The sequence below is a fragment of the Sebastes fasciatus genome, chromosome 3, assembly GCF_043250625.1.
Source record: "Sebastes fasciatus isolate fSebFas1 chromosome 3, fSebFas1.pri, whole genome shotgun sequence".
Taxonomy (NCBI): domain Eukaryota; kingdom Metazoa; phylum Chordata; class Actinopteri; order Perciformes; family Sebastidae; genus Sebastes; species Sebastes fasciatus.
Genome location: NC_133797.1, coordinates 33,989,228 through 34,014,374, shown reverse-complemented (window position 1 = coordinate 34,014,374; position 25,147 = coordinate 33,989,228). Strand labels below are relative to the sequence as shown.

The window sequence follows — 25,147 nt, the reverse complement described above, 5'->3', positions numbered from 1 at the left end:
ACACACACACACACACACACACACACACACACACACACAGAGACTGGAGCCACCCTGCATCCCCTTAATCCCAAAGTGGTACCAGGAAGCTCGGATCTAAAACAAGGAAGCTGGAGGAAATACAGCTGTGCTCTTAAGACTCCCAACAGACACAACAGAGAGAGAGAGCCAGGGCTTCAATCAGATCAGGCACTGTTATCAAACCCTTGATATTATCTCAGGAGGAGGGGGAAAAAATACACCCAATTCCCTCATGTCATAGGCCAATGACGTGTGGAAGTGGTTTTTTATAGCCTTGCTGCTGACTTGCATGTAAAAAGAGCCCATTCAAAAAAGAAGATAGATAGATAGATAGTAACTTTATTGATCCCAAGCGAAATTCAAGTTTCCAGCATCACAGTTCCATAGTGCAAAACATGTTAGTAAAAAGGCAGTAAAAAAGTTAGTAGTGCAAAGTACAAAGTATAAAAATAATATGCCAGATATAAAAATACAAGGAGATGAAGAAAACTGTTAAAACTGAATATAGTGCAGGGTAACAGCTGTGATACAGGACTGTTAAAAAGTGAATATAGTGCAGAAGAGACTATTAAAAAAGTGAATATAGTACAGAAGAGACTGTTAAAAAGTGAATATAGTGCAGAAGAGACTGTTAAAAATGAGTATAGTGCAGAAGAGACAGTTAAAAAGTGAATATAGTGCAGAAGAGACTGTTAAAAAGTGAATATAGTGCAGAAGAGACTATTAAAAAAGTGAATATAGTACAGAAGAGACTGTTAAACAGTGAATATAGTGCAGAAGAGACTATTAAAAGTGAATATAGTACAGAAGAGACTGTTAAACAGTGAATATAGTGCAGAAGAGAGTGTTAAACAGTGAATATAGTGCAGAAGAGACTATTAAAAGTGAATATAGTACAGAAGAGACTGTTAAACAGTGAATATAGTGCAGAAGAGAGTGTTAAACAGTGAATATAGTGCAGAAGAGACTGTTCAAAGTGAATATAGTGCAGAAGAGACTGTTCAAAGTGAATATAGTGCAGAAGAGACTGTTAAAAAGTGAATATAGTGCAGAAGAGACTGTTAAAAGTGAATATAGTGCAGAAGAGACTGTTAAACAGTGAATATAGTGCAGAAGAGACTGTTAAAAAGTGAATATAGTGCAGAAGAGACTGTTAAAAGTGAATATAGTGCAGAAGAGACTGTTCAAAGTGAATATAGTGCAGAAGAGACTGTTAAAAAGTGAATATAGTGCAGAAGAGACTGTTAAAAGTGAATATAGTGCAGAAGAGACTGTTAAACAGTGAATATAGTGCAGAAGAGACTGTTAAAAAGTGAATATAGTGCAGAAGAGACTGTTAAAATGTGAATATAGTGCAGAAGAGACTGTTAAAATGTGAATATAGTGCAGAAGAGATTATTAAAAAAGATGATGGTAAAAAAAGAAAAAGGCTCTTCAAAGGAGGACATATAGCCTGCAGTAGCAGCAGCAGCACAGGATAAGTTATATCAGTCAGTCAGGTGCTGCACAGTAAACCACACTGTCACATCTTATCTGCATGGTGCAGTAGTGACATACTGTGTTTACAGGATCAGATAAGCTGCAGCTCATCAGTGCGAAACGTAAACATCATTAAAACCATACCAGAACAACAACAAAAGTAGATATAAACAGGAACAGGATCAACAGCAGCGTGTATAAGATGACTTTAGACTAAATAGTAAACTTACCAGCAGTTAAGTTGTGCAAACAGCTCCATTTGTCGACTGTATCATCTCTCTCTCTCTGCTGGTGACACTTTATTTAACTCCTCTGTGGTGTCAACTAACTGACTGACAGTAGTGAGGCTCGTCCTCAGGCCACGCCCACCAGCGCTGCAACCGACCAATGGCGTGTCAGGAAAGGGCTAACCAATCAGAGCACGTATATCTATGTAAACTATTATTGACGTCACAGGTGTTTATAGTTTAGATTAGATAGATATATATTTTTTTTTTTAGATTTGCAATATATTGTTATTAATTGTTTTTTATTTGTTTGTTTGTTTAATTGACATAACAAACATTAATTACTTCTTTATTGTTTTCTTCCATTTACATGCATGTTCTTTTTAAATATCTATATATTGTAATTTGCTTAATTAATTGTATATATGTATATATATGTTTTGGTTTTTATTTTGTTCTTTTTTATTTTTATTTATTATTGAATTGGCGCTTTGGCAATATTGTTCACCTGACAGTCATGCCAATACAGCAAATTGAATTGAATTGATAGATAGATAGATAGATAGATAGATAGATAGATAGATAGATAGATAGATAGATAGATAGATAGATAGATGGATAGATAGATAGATGTATAGATAGATAGATAGATGTGAATTACCATTTACATCAAAGGTGTTTCAAAGTTTATATAATAGATAGATAGATAGATAGATAGATAGATATAGATCTTTTACTCCAGTAAAAGTACTAATATCACAGTATGCATTCATAATGTTACTTAAGTAAAATACAAAGGTATCAGCATTAAAAATATGAAGTATCAAAAGTAAAAGTACTCATTATGTAGAATAATCTATATCATATTATTGGATTATAATTATTGATGCATTAATGTGTTCATCAGTTTAATGTCTCATGCAGCTGGTGAAGGGTTAGGAGCACATTTTAATTACTTTATATACTGCTGGGTAGTTTAATCTATAATAATGCATCATTATTTATTAGTCGATTATATTTTGTATTAATAATCTGAATCTGTAACGTAACGAAAGCTGTCAGATAAATGCAGTGGAGTAAAAAGTACAATATTTCCCTCTGCGATGTAGTGGAGTAGAAGTATAAAGTAACAGAAAGTAGAAATACTCAAGTGAAACACAAGTATCTCAGTTGCTTTCCAGGACGACCTGAGCGAGTGTACTCAGTTACAGTCCACCACCGTACCCATACTTGCTGTATACGTATATGTACACAATAACAAGTTGGTAATATACACAAGCATTGCATAGATGATACATATACAATTATAAATATGCATTGATAATTTTTATTTTTCATTTATTTGAACATAAAAGTACCTAATTCCTTAATCTAATCTTCAAGTGCTCCAATTCCATATAATATATATGTACATACAATTTCAGTTTCAGTCAGGTGATCAGGGTATTATCCCTTTACAGCAACAACACAATTACATATGTTTTAAAATGTCATAATTGACAGTATGCAAAGTGCAATAAATCAGTTAACTTTTTATAAAGGTATGTTTTAGCACCACAATATCAAATTTATATTTCCCATCTGTGCCCTTGATGAAATAAAGGTTAGCACTTTGCAAGAGCTAAAATATGGTCTATACATAAATCCCATTACAGTTTTTACAAAGTGAGACTTCACCTCAGGCTGGACTGTTAAAGTATCTTCACCTGAAGTCAGTTGGAATGTCAACAGAGCCCCCTGCTGGTCATATGTATAACTCCAGTTAAACAGTGACTTCATTGTAACTCCTTAGGAGAAATGTTATCAGTAAATTACCATGTGACATAAAACATTATGGCGTAACATTCAAGTTATAGAATATAATATTTACAAACATGATATTTACATATTGTGTAAGTCCATAGTGTCCATTCTCAGACATAGTCCCATAATCGCCCCTAATCGGAGGTGTTACATATTACAGTCTGGTCAACAGGTGTATAATTTCTGGTCATTCATGTCCATGTCAGTTGATCCAAAGAAAAGTTCTCAAACTATGCCACATGTTTATAATTCCCTCTCCTGGCAGGTCCCGGGCTTATTTCAACATATTGTTGTCGCCACTTTGAGTGCCATCTCACCTGAGATCCTGCACTGTTTGACCAAATTACATTCTGATGTTACTCTGGGTAAAGTCACTTCTCCATCAGCAGGAAACGAGGAACTGAAACCTGTCGAATTAAACTCGAACAGTTTCCTTAACAACAGTGAATGATTGCTTTATACAGAGGAAGCTGCACTGAGCATCATTAGAACTATTGTATCTCCAGTCATTCTTTGCTTCTCAGGCCAGGTCAGCTGTTTCCTGAGTACCCCTTCTGCACAAGTCCTCATGTTTCCAACAGATGCATTGCCGTTCATGTGATTTTTCCTTCTGCAATCAGTGTCTGTTATTCAGAGCATACATAAGTGCACAGAATATGTCCTTTCAAACCATCCAAACCAGTGGTGTGCAGCCTCAGGGAAGAGCCCCACTGAAAGTGACGATGGGCAGGCAGAGCAGGGAGCAGAAGCTGGGGTTGAGAGGCTGGATCTGGGCCGAGGATGGGACCTTTCTTAGCCTCCAGTCAGCGGAACTGTCGGGTTTATAGCACACTGATATGTCACATCTATAAGGGAGGGAGACACATGAGTTAGATAAATAATGACACTTGTGAGTGGATGGTGTATATACAGTATGTGTGTATTTGTTTCTATTCATGTAGTTGGGTTCTGGCTGCAGAGGATGCAGGTGAGATAAGAAATTGCAGTTAGAATACAACAAGAAATAATAACAAGCCTGTCTCGTCTGTCTTTGAGACAAGAAATAATGTCTCTGACATATGAAACTCCTGAGAGATGTTTTTTTAAAATGTATTTATTTATGTTGAGGACGTTAAAAGATCAGGGAAGCCTGTCTAGAGGGGCGACCACCACTTCACAGAACCATTTGTTTTGAAAGATTAAATACTTGTGGTGCACCACTTCTTTTCAGACACTGTGTACGTCTACATCAGTTCCTCTTTGTGTGTGTGTGTGTGTGTGTGTGTGTGTGTGTGTGTGCGTGTGTGTGTGTGTGTGTGTGTGCGTGTGTGTGTGGACAAATTTCAGTTTTTCACATTTCTCCTTTTGAGACATTTTCAAATGACTGTTTGAAGGTTAAGATTTTGTTTTAAAGAAAAGTGTGTAGTATTTAGGGGGATCTATTGGCAGAAATGGAATATAATATTAATAAGTATGTTTTCTTTATCGTTATGTTTTTGTTGCCTTAGAATGAGCCGTTTATATCTACATAGTGAGCGGGTCCTCTTCACGGAGCCATATTGTTCACCGTATAGTTCTGCTACACGCTTGGCACACAGAATAAGTTTCAGCTGGTTGCAATCTGCAACCTCACCGCTAGATGTCACCCTACACTGCACTTCAGGCTTACATCCTGAGGTGTAGGGTTAGGGGCTATCGGTCAAGCATTATGTCTATTAGGCTTCACACAATTATAGAAAGTGTGTATGTGCGTGTGCGTGTGTGTGTGTTCACACCTGGTGACACTCTGCAGTATTTTTTTCTCATCCTGGTCCAGACACACAGCAAAGGTTGTGTTTCCGACACCGCTGACCTGCACCTTGTCCACCTTCACCTCCGTCACGCTCAGCTGCTGCAAAAGGAAATAACAAATTAGAAACTACATGCACTGCACCTCATGAATAAAAAATTTGGAGAAGAAATTAAAAAAAATGCTACAGTAGATGGTGGAAAATTCCTTCAAAACTGTACCGATATATTTGCACATCATTTGATATGATATTTATTGCTGTTGCAGCGTGTCTGAGTTGTTTTACTTTTGTTTTTGAGGCACTTCTTTTTGTCCCTGAGTTGTAAAAAGAGCCTTGAGCTAAAAACCAATCATTCTGCTGAGATGTGTAACGACTATTGCAAATTAAAGCTCCACATCTAAATGAGGTTAAGCTATAATGTTGAGCAGATAATATTATTGGCAAAACACACAAGCAAAACAGACGCCTGTCTTGCCTGTGTTGTGGCTTTTTTTGTTCCATCAAGCTGTCTGAGTGAAGAACTTTGTTCTCAGCGTACGTGAGATGAGAGATTCAGTTGAGATGAGTTTGAGATGCTATCAAGAATGCACCGAGGTCTCTGTCTTTAAATAGACAATGTGTTGCAGAGTTGTTTGTGAAAACGTGTTGCTGCGGCACTTTTTTTTAACCACAAACCACCGCGACAGGCTGATGTCACGTCTTCAGTAGCTCACCTGGTTGTAGCCCTTCTTGCTTTTACAGTTCTGTCTCTTCAGGACCTCAGTCATCGTGAGCTGCAGGCACTCCATCTTTGAGTCTGACAGAGATTGATTTCATTCAATTATGAGTGCACTTACACATATGACAGTAATTGCTTCTTAATCACCTAATGCAGGTTTCAAAAGGAAAATATCAAGGGATTCCATTTAACATTAGCTGGAGCAACAGAATATTCAGTGCCTAATGATAAATGTTTCTTTTTACCCCTAAACAGTAATTATTATGTTTATGTTACGTAGCTAATGTGCTGTCTCAATCAAGCACAGTTCATCATGTATTATAGTAGCCAGCGGCAGTAGCGTACCTAGTTCCTCAGGGTTCTTGCATGCTTTGGTTAAGTTTATGGACGTACAGACTTTGGTTTCTCTTTTCCACTGGCTTCTCCCACTAATCACCACCTGCATGGGAAGAGAAGATTATTGCTGTTATTACTGGAAAAAAAAAACTGAAATGAGAAACACCTGCTGCCTGACTACTACAGGAGGGAACAATATTTAAAACTGAGGAAACGTATCTAATGAAAGATAAGCAGTGTTGTAGTCAAGACCACCTAAACAGAGACTAAGTCATGACCAAGACCAGAGTGTATTGAGACCAAGACTTTGAGGGGTTGAGACTAAATCAAGACCAAGACCAGACCAGTGTGAGTCCCACGCTGCATGACAGACTTAAGATAAAATGTGGAGCATGCAAACCATATAGGAGCTGCTCAAATTGATCTGAAATATCCACATTCCCATAAAAACACCCACAGAAAACAAATGAAGATTCATTTGAAGAAATGTCTTGATAAAATAATCAAAAGGCATTGCAGAGATGAATTTTGTGTGTGGGAATTTTTTCAACTGTTTTCTATGTGTAATCACAGTAATGATGTTAACAAATAAATCGGACAATGCACAGGCAATTTAGTGATATCCCCGCAGTTGTGGTCTTGAAATAAAAATCCAGAGTCCTGTTTGTCTGAGACCGAGACAAGACCGATTAAAAATGCGATCGATTCCGAGACAAGACCTTCAAAAAGTGGTCTTGAGATCAGTCTTGGTCGATCAGATAATGAATAACACCAGTAAAGAGGGATATCATATTTACCAGTCTCTAATGCTTCTTCATACCACAGTGACCACAGAGACAAAAGCTTGGTCAGGACAGTGCACGTGCTCATGACTGTTTAGCAGACTTTGTATTTTGGCACTAAATTTGGCGAGTCATTTCCTGGGTTTGGAGAAGTGGCCATAACCGAAACCAGTTGAATTAGGTTAAATGGGGTGAACCTGAGCTGTCTCCAAAAGGATAATGGGATGTTTTTTTTCTGCTGATAAGATGGAATATTTATGAATACTTTTCTTTGAAGTGCAGCTTCAACACATTCATTCTGATAGGGAATAAAATCACCATCTTACCCTGTTGAACACCACGTCCAACGTTAGAGGCACTGCTTCTCGGTCACCGTCGATACCAAACCGTTTACTGGCAGCACCTATATAAAGATAGAAAAACACACACACTCATTAGTGATCCATGAAAGCAGTGTTTCAGTTCTACTGTTTAAAATAATGCTACAATTCTGTTAAATATGACTACACACATTTAGACTTGTGAACAATTGAAGCATAATTAACACTGGGATTTTTGCATTGTTACAGAATTTTTACAGACAGCATTCAACGTAGAAGATATTAAATTTGCAATGACAAAAACATCATTTTGCATGAAGAATATTGTGAGTAAATGAATAAAGCAAAGTAATTTTTTCACGGTAACTACCGGACATGAGGCATAAAGAGTGTTCCCTGAATTTTAACTTCTCAGAAGTGCAAGCGGTGGCGACAAGTGAAACTAAAAAAGTGGAAGTAGAATGAATCATAATATAGAAATAGCAGATGTTCCGCTGTCGTAAATGTAGTCCAGTCTCGACCTCATAAAACCTGATGATGCATTTCACTGCATGGAAAATGTGGAGGATTCCCTTCATTGCGGCACGGTTGCTAGGATACGTGCGTGTGTTTGGCTCGTGTGTCACACTCACCCATGGCCTTTATGGCTCGTGTTCCTGCGGTGTGACCCAACTCCAGGGAATGGACGAAGACCTCGGTCCTCCTCTCTCCACAAGCCAACGTCAACTGCAACACCAAAGATCCTCAATCAATCGCTGACATTTGGAGCAGCGTTACACTTTTTAATACCAACAACCAGAGGGCATCAGGGGCCTCATTACAGAAAAATATCCTCACTGCTTGTCCTATCTTAACTTCAGTTTCAAAGATAGGAAAAATCTTCCTATTACAGAAGCAATTTCTAAAATCATGGCCGTGTCCTATCCTATCTCAGACCTCCTATCTTATCTTTACTTAAGAGATCCTAACTATAACTGTACATTAGATTCTTCATTCACCACTCGTCCTCTCATGCCTACATCTATGTTTAGAATGTACATGAGACTGTCTGTATCTTTGATTACAATGTACTCGAGATGGACAAGCCATAATATCAACGGCTCTCACTTGTCACTTGCTAGCTAGCTTCATGGACAAAAGAAATGGGCGTTCAATTTTTCAATTTTTGCAACAAGAAGTCGGAGGCACTAAATGAGTCACCTTTTTAAATAAAAATATACATATTAAATATATTAAAGTGTAAAACCAAAAATTCTAAATGTCATCGTAAACTGAGATTTCAGAGATTTCAGACTTTAGGAAGTTTCTGTAATGAGGCATCAGGTTCCTATTTTTGTTCACAAGTTTGTCTTTTTAAAATAGGTCGCTTGCAGGGATGCATACAGTATAGTGTGTTGTTGCTGTGCGTAAAAGTGTGTCTGACCTCAGCCTGATAGAGCTGGATCAGAGTTGGCCGGGAAGCGTAGCGGCAGTAGTACAGGACCAAGTCAGCCAGGATAGGCAGACGCTGCTCGTATGAACTATCATATGACTCTGACTCCGTCTTTGAGGTTTGCTGAAGAGCAAAACAAAACAATGAATACAATAATACAGCAGGATTACTTATGTATGTGTAGCCAAAACAAAACATTTTTGAAATGTGTTCATGCTCCAGGCTTTATCTATCTGCATGATAACAATTCTCTGGCATACACATCGGTTGGGTAATAGACGCCAGTGGAGATCAGTCATGTTCTTAGCTGGATAAACGTGAGGGTTAGTTTTAGTTTAGGCAGTGTAAAAGTTAGATTCCAGTTGTACCTGGCAGACGACGTTGGCAGGCAAGTTAAGCAGGCTGAGGGTGTTTCTTTCGTACCAAGGGTCCAACATGCCAAGGAGATGGGCAATGTCGTTAGTGCTGTCCCCTGAGCCCGTTAGGTGAAGATCCTGCTTAAGCAAAAGCAACAGTTACAACAGTGGAATTATCATATTTGTCTTTCTTTATTCTGTACAGTACAACTCAGCTCTTTGACAGCTTAGTAAATATGATGTCATAAACAAAACCTTGTGTTCTATGGAGCCTTTTTTCATATCTTTATTCAAGAGCGTGAGCGACTCTTTCAATTTGACTTATTGATTTCACGTTCAGATTTTGTAGTGCTTTCCCTCAAAATCCTGTCCTTGCACTCAAATAGCCCCTGCTTGCGCTTGAATTATCTCTCCTTCTGCTCAGACTGTATGCTTGCACTCAGATATATTATTATTATTATAAAGCCTTGGAAGGTGGAAGTGGAGGAACCTGGTTAAAGAGTAACCGCCAGTCAAGGACGCTCTAGTAAAGCAAACGCATCTCCAAAGAGGGAGGGATCATTTCATTGGTCAACACTACATCTGGCATTCTGTGGGTTGGGGAATTTTTACAGGGCTATTGCACAAAAAAATCTAAGAGCAGAGGAAAAATCTGAGAGCAGATGTTTCACAAGCACACAGAAGCACCCTGAGTGCAAGCAACAATATATCTGAGTGCAAGCATACAATTTGAGCAGAGAAAATCCAAGGACAAGCAACAACATATCTGAGTTCAAGAATACAGTTTGAGCAGAGCAAATCCAAGCAGAAGCAGGGGCTATCTGAGTGCGTGGACAGGGTTCTGAGGGAGAGCATTACAAAATCTGAATCAATCAAGTCATGCTCTCAAATTGAAAGACCACACTCTTGTATAGGAAAAAAGCTCCATAGTGTTCAATGTATGACGTTTGGTTGGAGTACTCTTCTACTTACATTATACAGGGCCGCTCCTTTTGGCGTTCCAGTTTGAACCACAGGACAAGGAGACCTCAGACTCCCCGACCCCGCCGCTGAGTCCCTCTTCACAGGGACAAAGTAGAACTGAAGGTTGAAGACCCGGCTGAGCCGTGGACATGCACTCTCTCTCCTCCTCAGGCTATTGTAGGCTCGGGCCACCTTCCCTGCTACGTGATCAGCACCGAACACCACCACCCTCAGTGTGGTATTCTTAATGTCTTCATCGCTGCTGAGAATGGGCCTCCTTCTGAAGCAGACGTGTCTGAGAGTCTGACTTTGTGGCTGGAGGAAGGGCTCCGGACTAAGTAACTTGACTTGCTGTGGTAGAGAGTTGGAGCGTTTCCCTCGCACCATTGAAAGGTCTTTTGATTCTGTGTACCCTAAGCTTTTGGCCCGGGATAGCGACCGAGTGCTCCTGGGTTTGATGAAGATCCGGTACAAGTGCTGGCTGAGCCGAGCCTTGTTGGAAGACTTTGGCGAACTCTTTTCAGCGACGGGAGAGGAGGAGATATATTCGTCAGAATCTTCAAAGTAGTCGCTATCACCACAGACAGAGAAGAGGGATGGAGAGTAGGACTCCGAGGCTACGGACAAAGTGGAGAACATGGAGTCTTTGGAGGCGGTGGACAGGGAGGAGATGGTGGAGAAGGTGGAGGCGCGATGGTTGGCGCTGTAGCCGTTAGGGATCATAGACATTGAAGGCAATTCTACTCCATTTTCCTCCTCTTCTTTGTCTTCTTCTTCCTCCTCCTCTTCTACATAATTTTCTGTCACATCCTCATCCTCATCATCATCACCATCATCTATGTCTACCTCCTCTTCTTCCTCAGCCTGCCCATTAGTGACCTCGTCATCAGGCTCATGTTCCAAAAGGATGTTCAGGACATCTGCAGGGATCAAAATAAACAATAAATAAATAAATAGAAATATGGTTTGCATTTCTGTCGTATAAAAATTGTGGATGGATTTCCTGGTGCTTAGAGAAGTAAGGAAAGCTGAATCTCCATCAGCTCAAAGCAGAAAGATAATTCCCATGTATTAATCAATAAAATATCTTGCAAAATACTTTACCAAAGTTATCTTTTTCCCAGTGAAACATGTAACACTTGGCTGTAGGCAAGGGTAGAGTTTGTAGCATTCCTGAAAGGGACGAGAGAAAAAAAAGAGAAAAATAACAGCCTATTAGAGCAATATCCACTGGAAACTGGAATATTATGATATGATACACTGTATTTATATCCCCCAGTTCATGAAATCGGCCCTCTTACCATCAGACTTCCTTCCATTGGATGCTGGGATCCTCATGCTCTCCCTCAGTTGCTCGAGTCCCTGGATCACATGACTGCGGCCCTTCAGAGGGTCTCTCATGGCAGCGGCCGTCTCTAAGACATCACTTACCGCGGAGAAGATCTCCCCCAATTCATTCACAGGTTTTTCCTGCAAAGAGTATTCATGATATGGTATAGCAAAAGGTACACGTCTTGACACATTCCTTTATTATTGTCCTGTCTAATTCTTAGTTACACACTCTCTAATGGTTTGGCTTCTTCAAAAGTATGGATGTAATGTACAGTAGATGCAATGCTACACATTTCCTTGGTATTGCTTACATGGTAGTATAATGCAAAAAAAGCCCTTTTGCAATTATCTTGAGATACTATAAACTATTGGTATTCATTTTAAGGGGAGACACCCCAGACAAAAACATTGTTTTTCATACATACATTACATTTGGGGCTATTTTGCTTCCATAACATGTCTTCTCTCAGACTTGTGGAAAGAAAACATCCAAAATACACATGTAGGTGTTTATTTTACTACACTTTGTCGCATCTGTAGATTTCTACAAAATTACCCAAAAGTTAGCTTTAGATAATACCTCATTTGCATATTCAAATATACTATTTCAGAAAACTTGTAATACAACAAAATAATTGTCTTTACCCTATTTACCTGGAGTGTCTCCCCTTACAAACATAAAAGCAGGGTTTAAAGGTAAATGTAGTTTTAACCGATTTCTGTATATAGATAACAATTGATTTCATAATGTAAACCCATATCACAAAGGAAATTTCAAACACAAATGTATACTCAAAATATCATTCAATTGTGCTTGAGAACTATCTATAGACTCATGTCCATACTATATAGTGCAGAGCTCTGAGCACATACCTGCAGGGCTTCATGGATGCTGTGTAGAGGGTACTTGGTGCCTAGTGTGGACTGGAAGGCGTGTTTGATCAGGGTGATGTAGGTCTCTTTCTGCGAGTGCTGAATGCCACTGAGCTGCTCAGCCACTGAGAGAAAGTCAGCGGGCACCTCGGACGGGTTCATCAGCAGCACGGTCCTGCAGGGAAGCACACAGACGGGTTCACTAGCGATCACATGTGGGAACATATGGTCAAATTCACATGAAGATGCACACAGGATGCTATGGTGGTGGTGGTGCGTGGTGGTGGTGCGTGGTGGTGGTGGTGGAGTAGGGAGATGAAAGGGGACTTTCCAGATTAGGAAGTGCTAACCACCTACGTGCTATAATTCACTTTTTACTTTATGGATCCTGTGTGCTGTTTTTTTTTTACTTCAAAGGTATCAGATCAGATAAAGTTACTGTGAACCTTTGACATGTATGAAAAGCCCATTTTACCAAGAAAGCAGAAGGTGCAAAGATAACACACAGTCTGAACTGGACTGAAAATAAATTGTCACAAACACGCCGCTGTTCAACGACAAGGCTGTACAAACACGTTTTACATGTGCACTCATACAGAGTCGGCCCTTTACAAATATATGTGTCTGAATATCACCAGTACTTGTTAAGCATGGCAGCCTGCGATAAGTCACAGCTGAGCCAAGAACCTGAAGAGCTTTTTATTCTACATAAGTCCTAATTTGCGTATACATCAAGTACATACAGTATATTCTACAGTTCTACAGTTTATAGAGTAGGGCTGGGCGATATGGCCAAAATCTTCTATCATGATATAGGTCATTTCATATCTTGATAGCGATATATATCACTATATAGCATGTTTTCTGGTAAGTGAAAAAACAGTCTATAACCACATGGTAAAAAACTATTTTTGTATTCTCCTGTGTGAATTAAATACTTTACAAATGAAAGAGCATTTTCTAATTTAATAAAGAACTTTAGTGAAAAAGTAACATAAACAGTTTCAAGTGAAATTACAGTTAAAAAATAAATAAATATTTCCATAAATCGCATTGAACTGAGTGTTAATGGAAAGTGTGATGTGAAAACAAAACCGCAATCTTCAAATGTTATATTCCATTAAAATATTTCACATGAGATTTTCTGAGAAATTTCAGTATGTATGTGCTTGTTATTATCAATTTAGACAACGTAATTGTGTATCTCGATATATGATTTCATCACGATACAATTCCATTGAAAGACAATAAATTATCGCCAAGAGAGTACAATAGTTGTTTTTTTATTGTGTGAACTTACATGATCTTGGAGCACTGGCTGGGGGTGTTGAGGGACTGTTCTTCTCTCACGAGTCTCTGAAAGGAAATCCCTGTGAGGAAAATAGAAGTACTTTTTACATTTACTTGAGCAAATTTCTTTAAAATAATACTTTTACTACTATAATACTACTATTCTCAAACTATTTTCTACTAATGTCTGTTAATAAGTGGCTGAAAATGTGTAAAAACATAATGGGGCTGTCACATATCCACGATGGTTTCATATTTGATTGCATTTCTTAACACTGTAATTACAAAATTAAGTTAATAATAGATTTAGCACAAATATTAAACCAAAATCAAAAAAGGACTTCATACTGTGTCTTTATGTCTGAGAGATCTTAACAAAGAAACACAGGGATGTATTCAAAAAAGCTACATAAAAAAAATCACTCATTCATTCAGTTCATTCAAATGAGTTCATTCAGGATGTCGCTGTGTTTTTAGCACTTCCTTTGACCCTTCCTGTTAATTTCAGGGAAGGTGTTTTTACATGTGGCTTCTGCTTTTTGGTTTTATAAATGCTGAAGCTTCATCTGCTTTCAGGCAGTGCTCAGTTCGACCTAAATCTTTATCATCTTCCTGTTATTGATGTTGTTGCCTCTGGTGTTTGTGGCGTAAGCAACATCCTTTTTGCACTGGAGTCATCCCTAATGCATTTATTTGACTTGCCACTAGGGGGAGGGTGAATACCACGGTTGAAAGACGTTGAAGTGGTGTTTCAGAGATTCAGTGCAGACTGGTAGAGATATAAACACACACACACACATTGGCATGGAAAAACCCATTATATTTACCTGGGGCCTTGATCTCCAGCTGTAGTGTGGAGAGGAGGTTTCTACACACACTGCAGTAAGGCTCAGGCCACGTGAGGAAGCAGCGAAACACCTCAACAGCTTCCTCCAGCAGCTCTGTGCCCGGAGGACAGTACGGTGTCTGCAAACGAGGCACAAATCAGGTATTTTAGTGGGGATCAATTAATGGACTCCTGCATTAGTGTGGATCAACCACTCTCATCAGGTTCATCACAGCAGCTGATAATAACTTGTAAAATATTTTGTATTATAATATCCTGATGGATCAGATTGGTAATAAAACCTATTAATGTGATATATAACTGGCCTTTATGCCTTCATAAGAGGTGTAATATAACTTTAACTGACAATGTCATTACAATATTGCCTTATATGTGATAGTTTTCTTGTTCCGTTATTACATTACTGCTCAATTTTATCATTACAACATCAACTACTAACATGTCACGTATCGTGTGAGGTGAGTAAGTAGCTCAGTTTGGTGTAATAATGTGCTGTTATTTCATTAGCTACTGTTTTATTATATCACAGGCTTCTATGTAAATAAACCGCCAAAGGTACAGTTGTCACATCATTACAAAACCTCAAAGCTGTCATTTTATCAGTTGCTACACGCTTCAAACTAAACTCTGGGGTTTTCAGTGCCTACTGAAAATAAACCAACATCTCTCAAGAAGTATGTTGCAATTTAGCCAAAGTAATTAGTGTAAAAAATAAATGTATAGAGTCATGTTAACGTACGGAAGCAATCAAACAGTGGCTTCTTCTTTTGGCTTCTGTCTAACCCGTAATAAATCGATTTCCAGTGACAGGTGTATTGTTAACTGGACTGGACCACTTGATTTTTAAATCAGCCTGACTGAAAAATTCAAGCAAACAGGTCTTGTCAGGCCAGTGCGTGTTGTGCGTGACTGTTTTTCAATTGTGCTAGAAGCTTTTGTCACAGTAACACATCTGAAAACGTCACAGCGGTCTGAAGTGAGGAACTAACTAACCTTTTCATAGTGCTGTTACACATGTGAAACACTCTGAATGATACTGAGAGGTGAAAGAGGTTTAAAGGTTTTGATAACATCTGGATGAAGATTTGTACCTGAAGCAACGTGGAGGAGAACATGATAGCGAGGGGAGCCACCAGCTCGTACTGACATTGCTCTTGAACCTGAACTCACACACATCGGCAGAGACAGAAAGAAAGAGAGCAGCGATTAAGTTAAACATTCAGTCATTATAGTGTTTCACAGCAGCGAGGACATTACTACACAACATGTACAATATGGACAATATGTGACCTTTGACCACCCACCTCTTTGGTCTTCCTAATGATCTGTTGTAAGAGGATGAGGGAGTTCTCCGGGTCCCTCTTCACCAGCTCCTCCAGGCTCCAGCGGTTCATTGATTGACCCGCCGAGCACATCAGCACTGAAAGATTCAACATGCACAGACAGCCACACGTTAAACATAGAAAGAGAAATATAAGTCACATCTTTTGCTCCAACCCCAAGAAGACAATTTTACTGTAACTTCTCAAGTCCTGAGTTTACCCATAACATCTTTCAAAACTAGAAGGGCACTTGGCCAATCCGCTCCAAAATGTAATGGGTTCTTCCTTCTCCCATGCTACACCCTTCCACCAAGTTTCCTGAAAGTCGGGCAGGGAGTTTTTCTGTAATCGTGCTGACCAGCAGACAAACAAACCGAACCGAAAACATAACCTTGGTAATAAAGCTCTGTGGATATGAGAAATGAACGACGACTTCGGCAATATCAAAATTAATTATCAGTGTACACGTGCAGAGGTTAGTAAACACTTCAAATGTATGTCGTAAGGGTTACAGCAGACTGGTAGGAGACAGAGTCCATCATTAAGGATATTCAATAAAAAGTGAGGCAGCAGCACTAGCCAGGACAATACAAAACTGTTTGTGCCCCAACAGAGCCAAAAACTAGTGATGCTGGGTCAGTTGTTGTTGCACTCTGACTACTGCAGAGGAAGTCTGTAACTATATCTGTATATGACCGGCAGTGTAAAAATATGTATTTTGCTATTTCCCATCACTGCTAAATGGGGCTGGTGTGTATTCTGACAGCAGCAGAAGCATGATCAGCCTGTATTGGTAGTTGCGCTGTGCATTATAATAATACAAGTAAACCTTATACTGTTCTTTTTAACATAAATGTATGTTTTCTGAAGAGAGACAGAGAGCTCAAACTAAAAGTTTCTCAGCTTTTATTTAACCAGGTATAAATTACATTGTGATTAAAATCTCCTTTTCAAGAAAGCAACTGTGAAACCATGCCTTGCCTTGAATTAACCAAGTTATCATGATGTCCGACAATTTATATTCCTTCTGTACATTGTTCCACGTGGAAGAGACATTGTAGAAATGTATTTTGTCCTGAGTACCAGGATTACAACAACACAAGTCTATCTGAGAGCGCAGACCATATTGGTTTTGGTTTCTGAGGATGTACTGTATGTACGCAGGAGGAACCAGCCCAGGGTGAAATTCCTGAATATGCACATACAGTTGTAGCATACAGGGGTGTGCAAGCTTCTCCCAGAGACAGAGCATAAAGCACAGACATATAAATTATCCAAATATTTGAAGGTTAACTTGTTCCCAAGATGAGCTGTTGTTCAATATTTACCACTTAGAATCTTACTGGTGATGCAAACTGGTAACCGTTGGCACTCTGAGTATAATCAGCTAAACTCTGCTTATAATCTGCTTTATAGATGACATCAAGTAGACCATCAACAAAAACTCTACGTCCACTCCATGGCCATGAATTTATTGTAAGCTCAGTCTTCATTAACCCTAACTTTACTGCACATCTCACATCTTTATTGCACATCCATGTCACCTATGTATAAGTACGGACATTCAACTGGAGCAGCAGCTTTTTGCATATTATCACAACAAAATGAGAACATATACAGAAACACTTATAATTCATTGCAATCGGAAAATTCAGTTGAGATGAGACATGTCATTCCAGTTGTGAAATCCAACAAGTCATAGCCTAAAGGAGTGAAAGTGCATCTAATATCATCAAATAGACATAACCATAAACGCCCCTTTTTATTTCCTGTTGCAAAGTTTGTTGATGCAGTATCTGACAGGAAGTAAAGCTATTGCCCTAGCAACGGAATAAAAAGGTCTACATCAGTGGGCAACCTCCGGGGTCTGAGAAGTGAAGCCAATATGAAGTGCCATGAACTTGCATTCTTTCTAACAGCCAGCAGGGGGCGACTCCTCTGGTTGCAAAAAGAAGTCTGATTGTATAGAAGTCTATGAGAAAATGAGCCTACTTCTCACTTGATTTATTACCTCAGTAAACATTGTAAACATAAGTTTATGGTCTCAATCGCTAGTTTCAAGTCTTCTTCAATACAGCATGATGTTCATTTAGTAAATTATGGTCCCATTTAGAGTCATATAGACCATAAAGCAGTGGATGCTTTAGGGCGTGGCTATCTTGTGATTGACAGGTCGCTATCATGGCGTTGTCCAGTCTGGGAGTTGTCTGTGTTTTCGTTGTAAAACTTTCACAATGTGTTTTCAGTTCATTAAAAGTTAATTATGACCTTTTTGATTGACTGGAAATGTCTTATTCAGCATTCGGTTGTATTGAGCTCCACCCTCTCATGTCACTTCTGGCTGCAAAAAAACAAGATGGTGACGGTGTCAGTCAATCTTGCGTTGGGTCTGAGACTGACATGAACCACAGGCTGGTTTGCAACTACTCACAGCAGGACTTTAAAGTCCATAACTGTCAGCGCTGGTGCACTTCAGGGGTGTGTTTTTATCACCTTTTATTCAGTGCGTCAGTTAGGGTGTTTGTTGGGGCAGATTTCCTGTTGCAAGAAAACAGAGCGATGGTATCCTCATCAAAAGACGTGTTTTGGTACTAGACATAAATAAATAAAATAAAGACGAGTTAAAGTGAAATCTACAAAAATTGGGGATAACTTGACACATATCATTATTGGCCAGGTTATATATAAAGTGTAGATTCAAAATTCTTTTTTTTTTCCAGAAAAGCTCACTGGAAACTTGAATTCACATTATAGCTTTGGGATGTAAAGGAAGGAGAAGGTGTTGAGCTCTGATGGCAGGTTTTCTATTACAGTGTGAAATGGAAACATGAGATAAAACAACAGGACAGAGCTGTGCCTACAGAATCTCAAACCACACCAATCTGACGTCTGATTGCTGACGCCTCACGAGCGCCTTACTTTCCATTTGATCCCTCGATCTCAACGACTCCGACTGCATCTCTAAGGAGCTCAGGTTCCGAGGAAGTAACACATCAGCAGTTGTTCAGGTCACACTCAAATGTTTTCCAAGAAACTTGCCAGTTGCTGTATTTTTTCTAAAGTCCTCTGCACCCATGGAGTTATATCTAACATCTCTACAGGTTAGAGGTGTATTTGCATCACGAGTATTTACTGGAAAGCTGTGCAGGTTTATGTTTGATGAGATGCCAGCACTGAAAAACAAAGCTGCAATTTTCAAATTATCCTATTTAGATGTAAATTCAGTGTTATCACGCTCATAGACAACACGCACATCCCTGGAAATCTTCTAAACAGATGATGGAGTCATGAAGTGAAGAATAAAACAGCTTCAGTGATCTTTAAATGTCACAAATCACATCATGATCGTCTATCAGGGTGTAAACCCTAGAACGTCACTGTATGTGGCACTGGTTGACGTGTGGGATGCTGATGTCGATTTAATCTTCTGCCCTTCTTTTACACACTACTGCGCCACAGTAACTATCAGCCCCATGATGCCTCACTCACACTGCGGTCTGCACCACCACTTCCTCCCAGCTGTCTATTCACACAACTTCCTCCAGCACCCAATAACACGTTCTCCCCGATGATCTGACAGCAAGAGTGTCATCAACAACACGCTCAGGCACCCATACACTCGAACACCTCGTATGCTGGCTGTCTGTCACAAGCTGCCCGCGTGTTGAGAGAGCGAGAACAAACAAACTGCCTTCGGTTCGAGTCGGCACTGTAAACAGCGCATATCACATTCAAATGCGTGTACTTGATATTTCTGAGAAGAAGTGTTGTTTGTACCTTCCTAGAAACAGACGGCACTTGAGCAAGACTGCTGGATTGTTGCAAGTGGCTCTAAATTAATGAATAAAAAGATATATTTCCATCCATAGGTCCATCAAGTGTCCCAATAAGCTATTCCAGTGAGCAAGCATGCGCAATACCAGGACCTCCCCTATGTGGAATGCAGCCATCATCAATAATATTAAATACACTGTGCTTTTCCTACTCAAAACCATGAATAAAGGTTGATTGTAATCATTCTAAAAAAACAAACATGCTTCTGTATCAAGTCCTCGTTTTTAAGATGCAAAGTTTTAATCATAGGAATGGACGTAGTCACTGTGACGTGGTTTGTGGACTGCCGTTTTGAAGCCTCGAATTCAGCATTTTGTTACAGTCGCCATCTTGTTTTTTTGCAACCAAAAGTCACACAAGAGGGTGGAGTTAAGCACAACTGAATGCTGAATAACACATTTTTAGGCGACAAATATTACAGTTAACTTTCATGAACTGAAAACACAATGTGAAACGGTTAAAGTTGTAAGACGAAAACAACGGGCAACACCCAGACAGGACAACACCGTGGTAGCGACCTATTAATCGCAATGTAGCCACGCCCTAAAGAAACCCTGCTTTATGGTCTATTTGACTCTAAATGGGACCATAATTTACTAAATGAACATCATGCTGTATTGAAGAAGACTTGAAACTAGTGATTGAGACCATAAACTCATGTTTACAATGTTTACTGAGGTAATAAATCAAGTGAGAAGTAGGCTCATTTTCTCATTGACTTCTATACAATCAGACTTCTTTTTGCAAACAGAGGAGTCGCCCCCTGCTGGCTATTGGCACTTCAGCATTGGCTTCACTTTTCAGACCCGGAGGTTGCCCACTGGTTTTAACTGAAAAGATGCATCATAATTCCCACAGAAATTGCAGTAATTAGTTGTTGTTATATGCTGCTGTCCTCATCACTACTAGTGTCGCCCTGTTGGAGTCTTACCGTTCCAGTGGTGTGCTGCCGTGGGACTCTGCCTCAGCCCGTCCAGACACCTGTCCAGAGCATGCTGGATCCTGTCCTCTGTGCACGACGTGTGCTGCATCTTCACCTGCTCAGGTTCTGTGGAAGGACGGGACACAGAGCTGGTATTAATGTAAGTAATATCTACTGTATTATACATTCCCATTCATGGATTCTGTGGAATATTATCTTCAGGTCAGGTGGTATGCATGCATAATGTTCACATGCACACACGCAGACAAACATGAACCTCTCCTTCCATGAACAGCGTCTGTTATCACAGCTGTTTTGCATGAAGGCAGATCACCCGGTAATTATGAAAATGAGTAAGGAGATACAGAAACCATAATATACCGCGTGTGTGTGTGTGTGCTCATATGGTTGCACTTGTTTCTTGTACAGTTGGTTACCAGTGCGGCTATGTGTGTTGGTGTTTTGGGGTGTTTTAATTGCTGTGTGGTTGGGTATATGCGTGTTCATGCTACTGTATACTTATATTTATGTTGTTTACGCCACCTGTGTTCTTATGTTCATGCCTTTATTTTTATATTTTGTCTTTAAATGTAAACCACTTTGAGTTTACGTGTAATGAAATGTGCTATATAAATAACATTGCTATTAAAGGGACAATTCTAAGAGGAAGGAAAAACAGACACGGGGTTGCTTGTATTGCTGTTCTGTTGCCATAGTACCTGAAATGTCACATGCAATACAACACATATGATTTGACGCCTGTTCTGCCTCCAATCAGTGATTTTTCCGAAAAGTCTTTTATGAAAATGAGCCATATTAGCTACCATGTTCTGGGATATATTTGAAATATTAAATTATACCATGTCAGTTTTCTGCCACAAACCATACACATAGGAAGATTGACAGTTTTACAAAAAAAGGAGCCTTACTGAAACTCTTATCGCACAGAGGTTGAGTAAAAAACATGATGAACAACACGTATTACTAACTGCAACATTTAGGCAAATCAAAACAAACCCACAATTGTCACAGTATGACTTTTATGGAATGGTAAAAGAGAGAAACAGCCCCTGAGATTTCAGAATTATAATCAGTATCACAGTCAGCAGAGTTGTGAAACAATGCTGTGCATCAGACAGACATGGCGAAAACACTCAAACGTATAATTCCAGTATATGACCACAACGTTGTTAAGTACATCATGTCTTCACCACGGACACATCAGGTTGAGCTGAACTTCACTTTTATAACTTTCAGTTTATCAGTGCATTGGGCTGTTTCCAGGTGAGGCAAGTTGTTTCAGTTCTGTTATGAAGGCATCTCATCGGAGGCGATATGCGTAACGAGACGCTAGGGACGTCCCATCAGTGACTTAAAAGAGTCAAGTGACAGATATATCTTTTAGGGTCGATAAACAACATTCACGGTGGCAGGTGTTTAATGACACAGTTTGAAAGCTGCGACCCCAACCAACCAAAACCAAAAGTTAACCCAGACTGCTGCTATACCCAAACCAAGGAAAATGTTTCAGTAGAAACATATGCTCAACTGTACAGTGATCACTTCTTTACTGGTAACTACAACATTGCAAAAGCTTTTGGAATTCCCCTGAACTGCAGGGTTTTTGTTGGGGAACAGCTTGCACCCGATACGTTCAGACTCAGAATAACTTCAGTAAAGAAGCAGATAGTCAACACAATGACCACCTTTACACCTGGCTATAAAATGTGTTTTGGGTGATTAGATTAGGGCTACAACTAACAATTATTTTCATTGTCGATTAATCTGTTGATTATTTTTTTCGACTAATCGATAAGTTGTTTGGTCAGAAAATGGTGAAAAATGTCCCAAAGCCCAAGATGACATCCTCAAATGTCTTTTTTTGTCCACAACGCAAAGATATTCAGTTTACTCTGATAGAGAAGTAAAGAAACCAGAAAAAAATCCTATTTCAGAAGCTTGAATCAGAGAATTTGGACTTTTTTTTAAATTAAAAAAATCACTCAAACTAATTAATCGATTATCAAAATAGTTGGCGATAAATTTAATAGTTATCAACTAATCCATTATTCATTACTCTTTGCAGCTCTGGATCAGATTGCAGTCAGATAGTGCTTGACCACATGAAAGTACAGATGTAAATTAACCCAAAACACATTGAGGATGGATTGCGATCCAATCGGCCGAGGTGGTCAGGGACACATTGTGACCACATTAAACACAAGAGTAAATGCAATTGCGTTTTCAATCCACATACAACAACTACGTAGGAGGAAATAATCGCGCAAACTAGAGATGTTTAGTTGTTCGAGCTGGAAAAAAGCGATCAGATCTCAATGTGGACACAAGGGACACATATTATTACCAGGTGTAAATGTAATCAGGTTAAATCATATCTAAATACAATCTGAGACACATTTTAATGCCAGGTGTAAAGGAGGTCTATGTTACTGCCCTGTCGTCACTTATCGGGGAATCCCTGTCTTGTCGAGCTCTTTGAGTTTTGGGGAAGTTGACAATGAATACATTTGTTTATCACACGAATGGTGTTAATGGTTATGTGCAGCCAGACGAGGCAACGAAAGCAATTTGGTTAAATCTGTTACTTTCCATACATTTCAACTGCAGCTCTTCAAGTGAGCATGGAGCATCTAGCCAGTGTCTCGTTTTACCTCATTATTTAGAGAAATTAAATATCCTCTTTTTGGAAACATACAGAATTTCTTTTGCTTTTTGACGAGAATTGCATTTTATGACATTGTTCATTTAAACTTAAACTTTAAAATGTTTAAATTTGAACTCTGCATTTAACCCATCCTTAGCATTCACAGGAGCAATGGGCTGTTGTAAGGCGGTCGGGGAGCAACTTGAGGTTCGCTCAAGGACGCTAAGAGGACCCTTAATTAAAATAACCCTTAAATAAAAATAATTATTAATTATTTTAAAATAATAATTATTTATTTTAAAAGAATTATCTTTATTCATTTTTTTATTATTATTATTATCATCATTTAAAATAATTTCAAGAATACTAGGATGACCTGGTTCAGTGACTGACAGTTTCTCTAGATGGGAATAGGGGAGTGACTGAGTGAATGGGATGTATTGATAAAAAAAGAAAAAGAAAAATAGTTTGGATCAAATTTGGATTTAGAAAATATTATGAAAGCTACAGTGTATTTTGTATTTTAGACAAATACCAGAATTGAAGATGTAACATTTAATGAATATTCATTGGACTACATGGTTGTCGGTAATGCATCATGTTGCTGCTTGATATATTTTTAAAACTTCTCTTACCTCATCTTAGAGTTTTACCATGGAAATACAGTATGTGTCGTGCGCAAATAAAGTCTAAATTTGAGAAGCAGAACATCACCACTTCCCTAAAGAACCTTTATAAAGATTTGCTGTTTTAAAATGTTACCAGTTTAGGAGTTTTTTTGTGTGTGACACATACATAACTAAATCATTTTGATTATATTAATCAGAGCTAAATGTGCACACATTATTCATGAGTGATGAAAAACGTAAGCATTCTGTGTGTTTGTTAACTGCGTCTTTACAGAGTGAAGTCAGCAGCACACAGAAAAACATCAAAAACAGATTTGACTGATTACATCTTCTCAAAATTTCCCCACAATGTGACAAATTCCCCATTTCACATGAAAGTTAGAAATAAATGAAAGCTGTCAAATGAATTGTGCTAATGAATGACTCACTCGCTCTTAAGCACCCACTCACCCAATAACCTGACCACACACATACACCCACTTTATAGCAATGGTTTGACATTTTGGAATATATGCTTATTTGCCTGTTTCAGTCAGAGTCAAATAAGAAGATTGATACCACTCTCATACTGGTCCGTTAACTTAGCTTAATTTAGCATAAAGAGCGGAAACATGAGGAAACGGCTTGCCTAATTCCGTCTGAAGGTGGCTGAGCAAAATCCATCTAACAGCACCTGGATTTTATTAACCTCAGACAGCCAGGATGGCCGTTTCTCTCATGTCTGTATAAAACTGGATACAGCCTTCGAGGCGGGGTGCCGTTCATTCTTATGAAAGTTGCTCAGTGGCGTATGAAGCAAAAAAAACTTGACTTCCGAGAATGGAAGGATTAGGCTATTAGGGCATTTTACAACTTTTAGGACCTAATGATTTAAATAAGGGCTGTTCAAGTGTTCGTACTGGGATGATGATTCACCTCCAAAAAACAAAACGTATCTGCAGAGTTACAGACGTCTCTTTTCCAATGTAAGTCTATGGGAAAAACCCTTTTTGGGCCCAACGGCATCAAGTGACAGACATGGAAATTGTTGTTGTTCCACAGTTATTTGTTCCACTCCTTTACAGGCTTTATGCTAAGCTAGCTAAGCTAACCAGCCGCTGATACCAAGTGGTATCGATCTTTCCATCTAACGCTCGTCAAGAAAGCCTGTAAGCGCAGCCTTTTTCCCAGAATGCCAAGCTCAACAGTCAACATAAAAGTGAACACAAACACACCTATTGAAATGTT

At 39.0% G+C, this 25,147-nt stretch overlaps 2 protein-coding genes across 3 annotated transcripts in view; both read right to left on the bottom strand.

The window, feature by feature from the left end:
- pik3r6 (phosphoinositide-3-kinase regulatory subunit 6) overlaps positions 1–1,848 on the bottom strand; it is a 30,965-nt gene extending 29,117 nt beyond the window's left edge. Inside the window, exon 1 of the mRNA XM_074630516.1 lies at positions 1,731–1,848. The gene's annotated coding sequence lies outside the window, so the exon portion shown is untranslated. The remainder of the gene's footprint in view (positions 1–1,730) is intronic.
- Positions 1,849–3,034: 1,186 nt separating this feature from the next.
- pik3r5 (phosphoinositide-3-kinase, regulatory subunit 5) overlaps positions 3,035–25,147 on the bottom strand; it is an 82,474-nt gene continuing 60,361 nt past the window's right edge. For both annotated transcript variants that reach the window (XM_074630515.1, XM_074630514.1), the window contains exons 2-18: positions 20,636–20,752; positions 15,853–15,968; positions 15,640–15,708; positions 14,529–14,667; positions 13,712–13,781; positions 12,412–12,586; positions 11,508–11,676; positions 11,311–11,379; positions 10,216–11,126; positions 9,256–9,381; positions 8,879–9,010; positions 8,088–8,181; positions 7,462–7,538; positions 6,363–6,456; positions 6,013–6,095; positions 5,285–5,400; positions 3,035–4,375 (exon numbers count right to left, since the gene is read on the bottom strand). In XM_074630515.1, the coding sequence (XP_074486616.1) occupies positions 4,225–4,375; positions 5,285–5,400; positions 6,013–6,095; positions 6,363–6,456; positions 7,462–7,538; positions 8,088–8,181; positions 8,879–9,010; positions 9,256–9,381; positions 10,216–11,126; positions 11,311–11,379; positions 11,508–11,676; positions 12,412–12,586; positions 13,712–13,781; positions 14,529–14,667; positions 15,640–15,708; positions 15,853–15,968; positions 20,636–20,735 (2,691 nt within the window). In that variant the 5' untranslated portion in view covers positions 20,736–20,752 and the 3' untranslated portion in view covers positions 3,035–4,224. The remainder of the gene's footprint in view (positions 4,376–5,284; positions 5,401–6,012; positions 6,096–6,362; positions 6,457–7,461; positions 7,539–8,087; positions 8,182–8,878; positions 9,011–9,255; positions 9,382–10,215; positions 11,127–11,310; positions 11,380–11,507; positions 11,677–12,411; positions 12,587–13,711; positions 13,782–14,528; positions 14,668–15,639; positions 15,709–15,852; positions 15,969–20,635; positions 20,753–25,147) is intronic.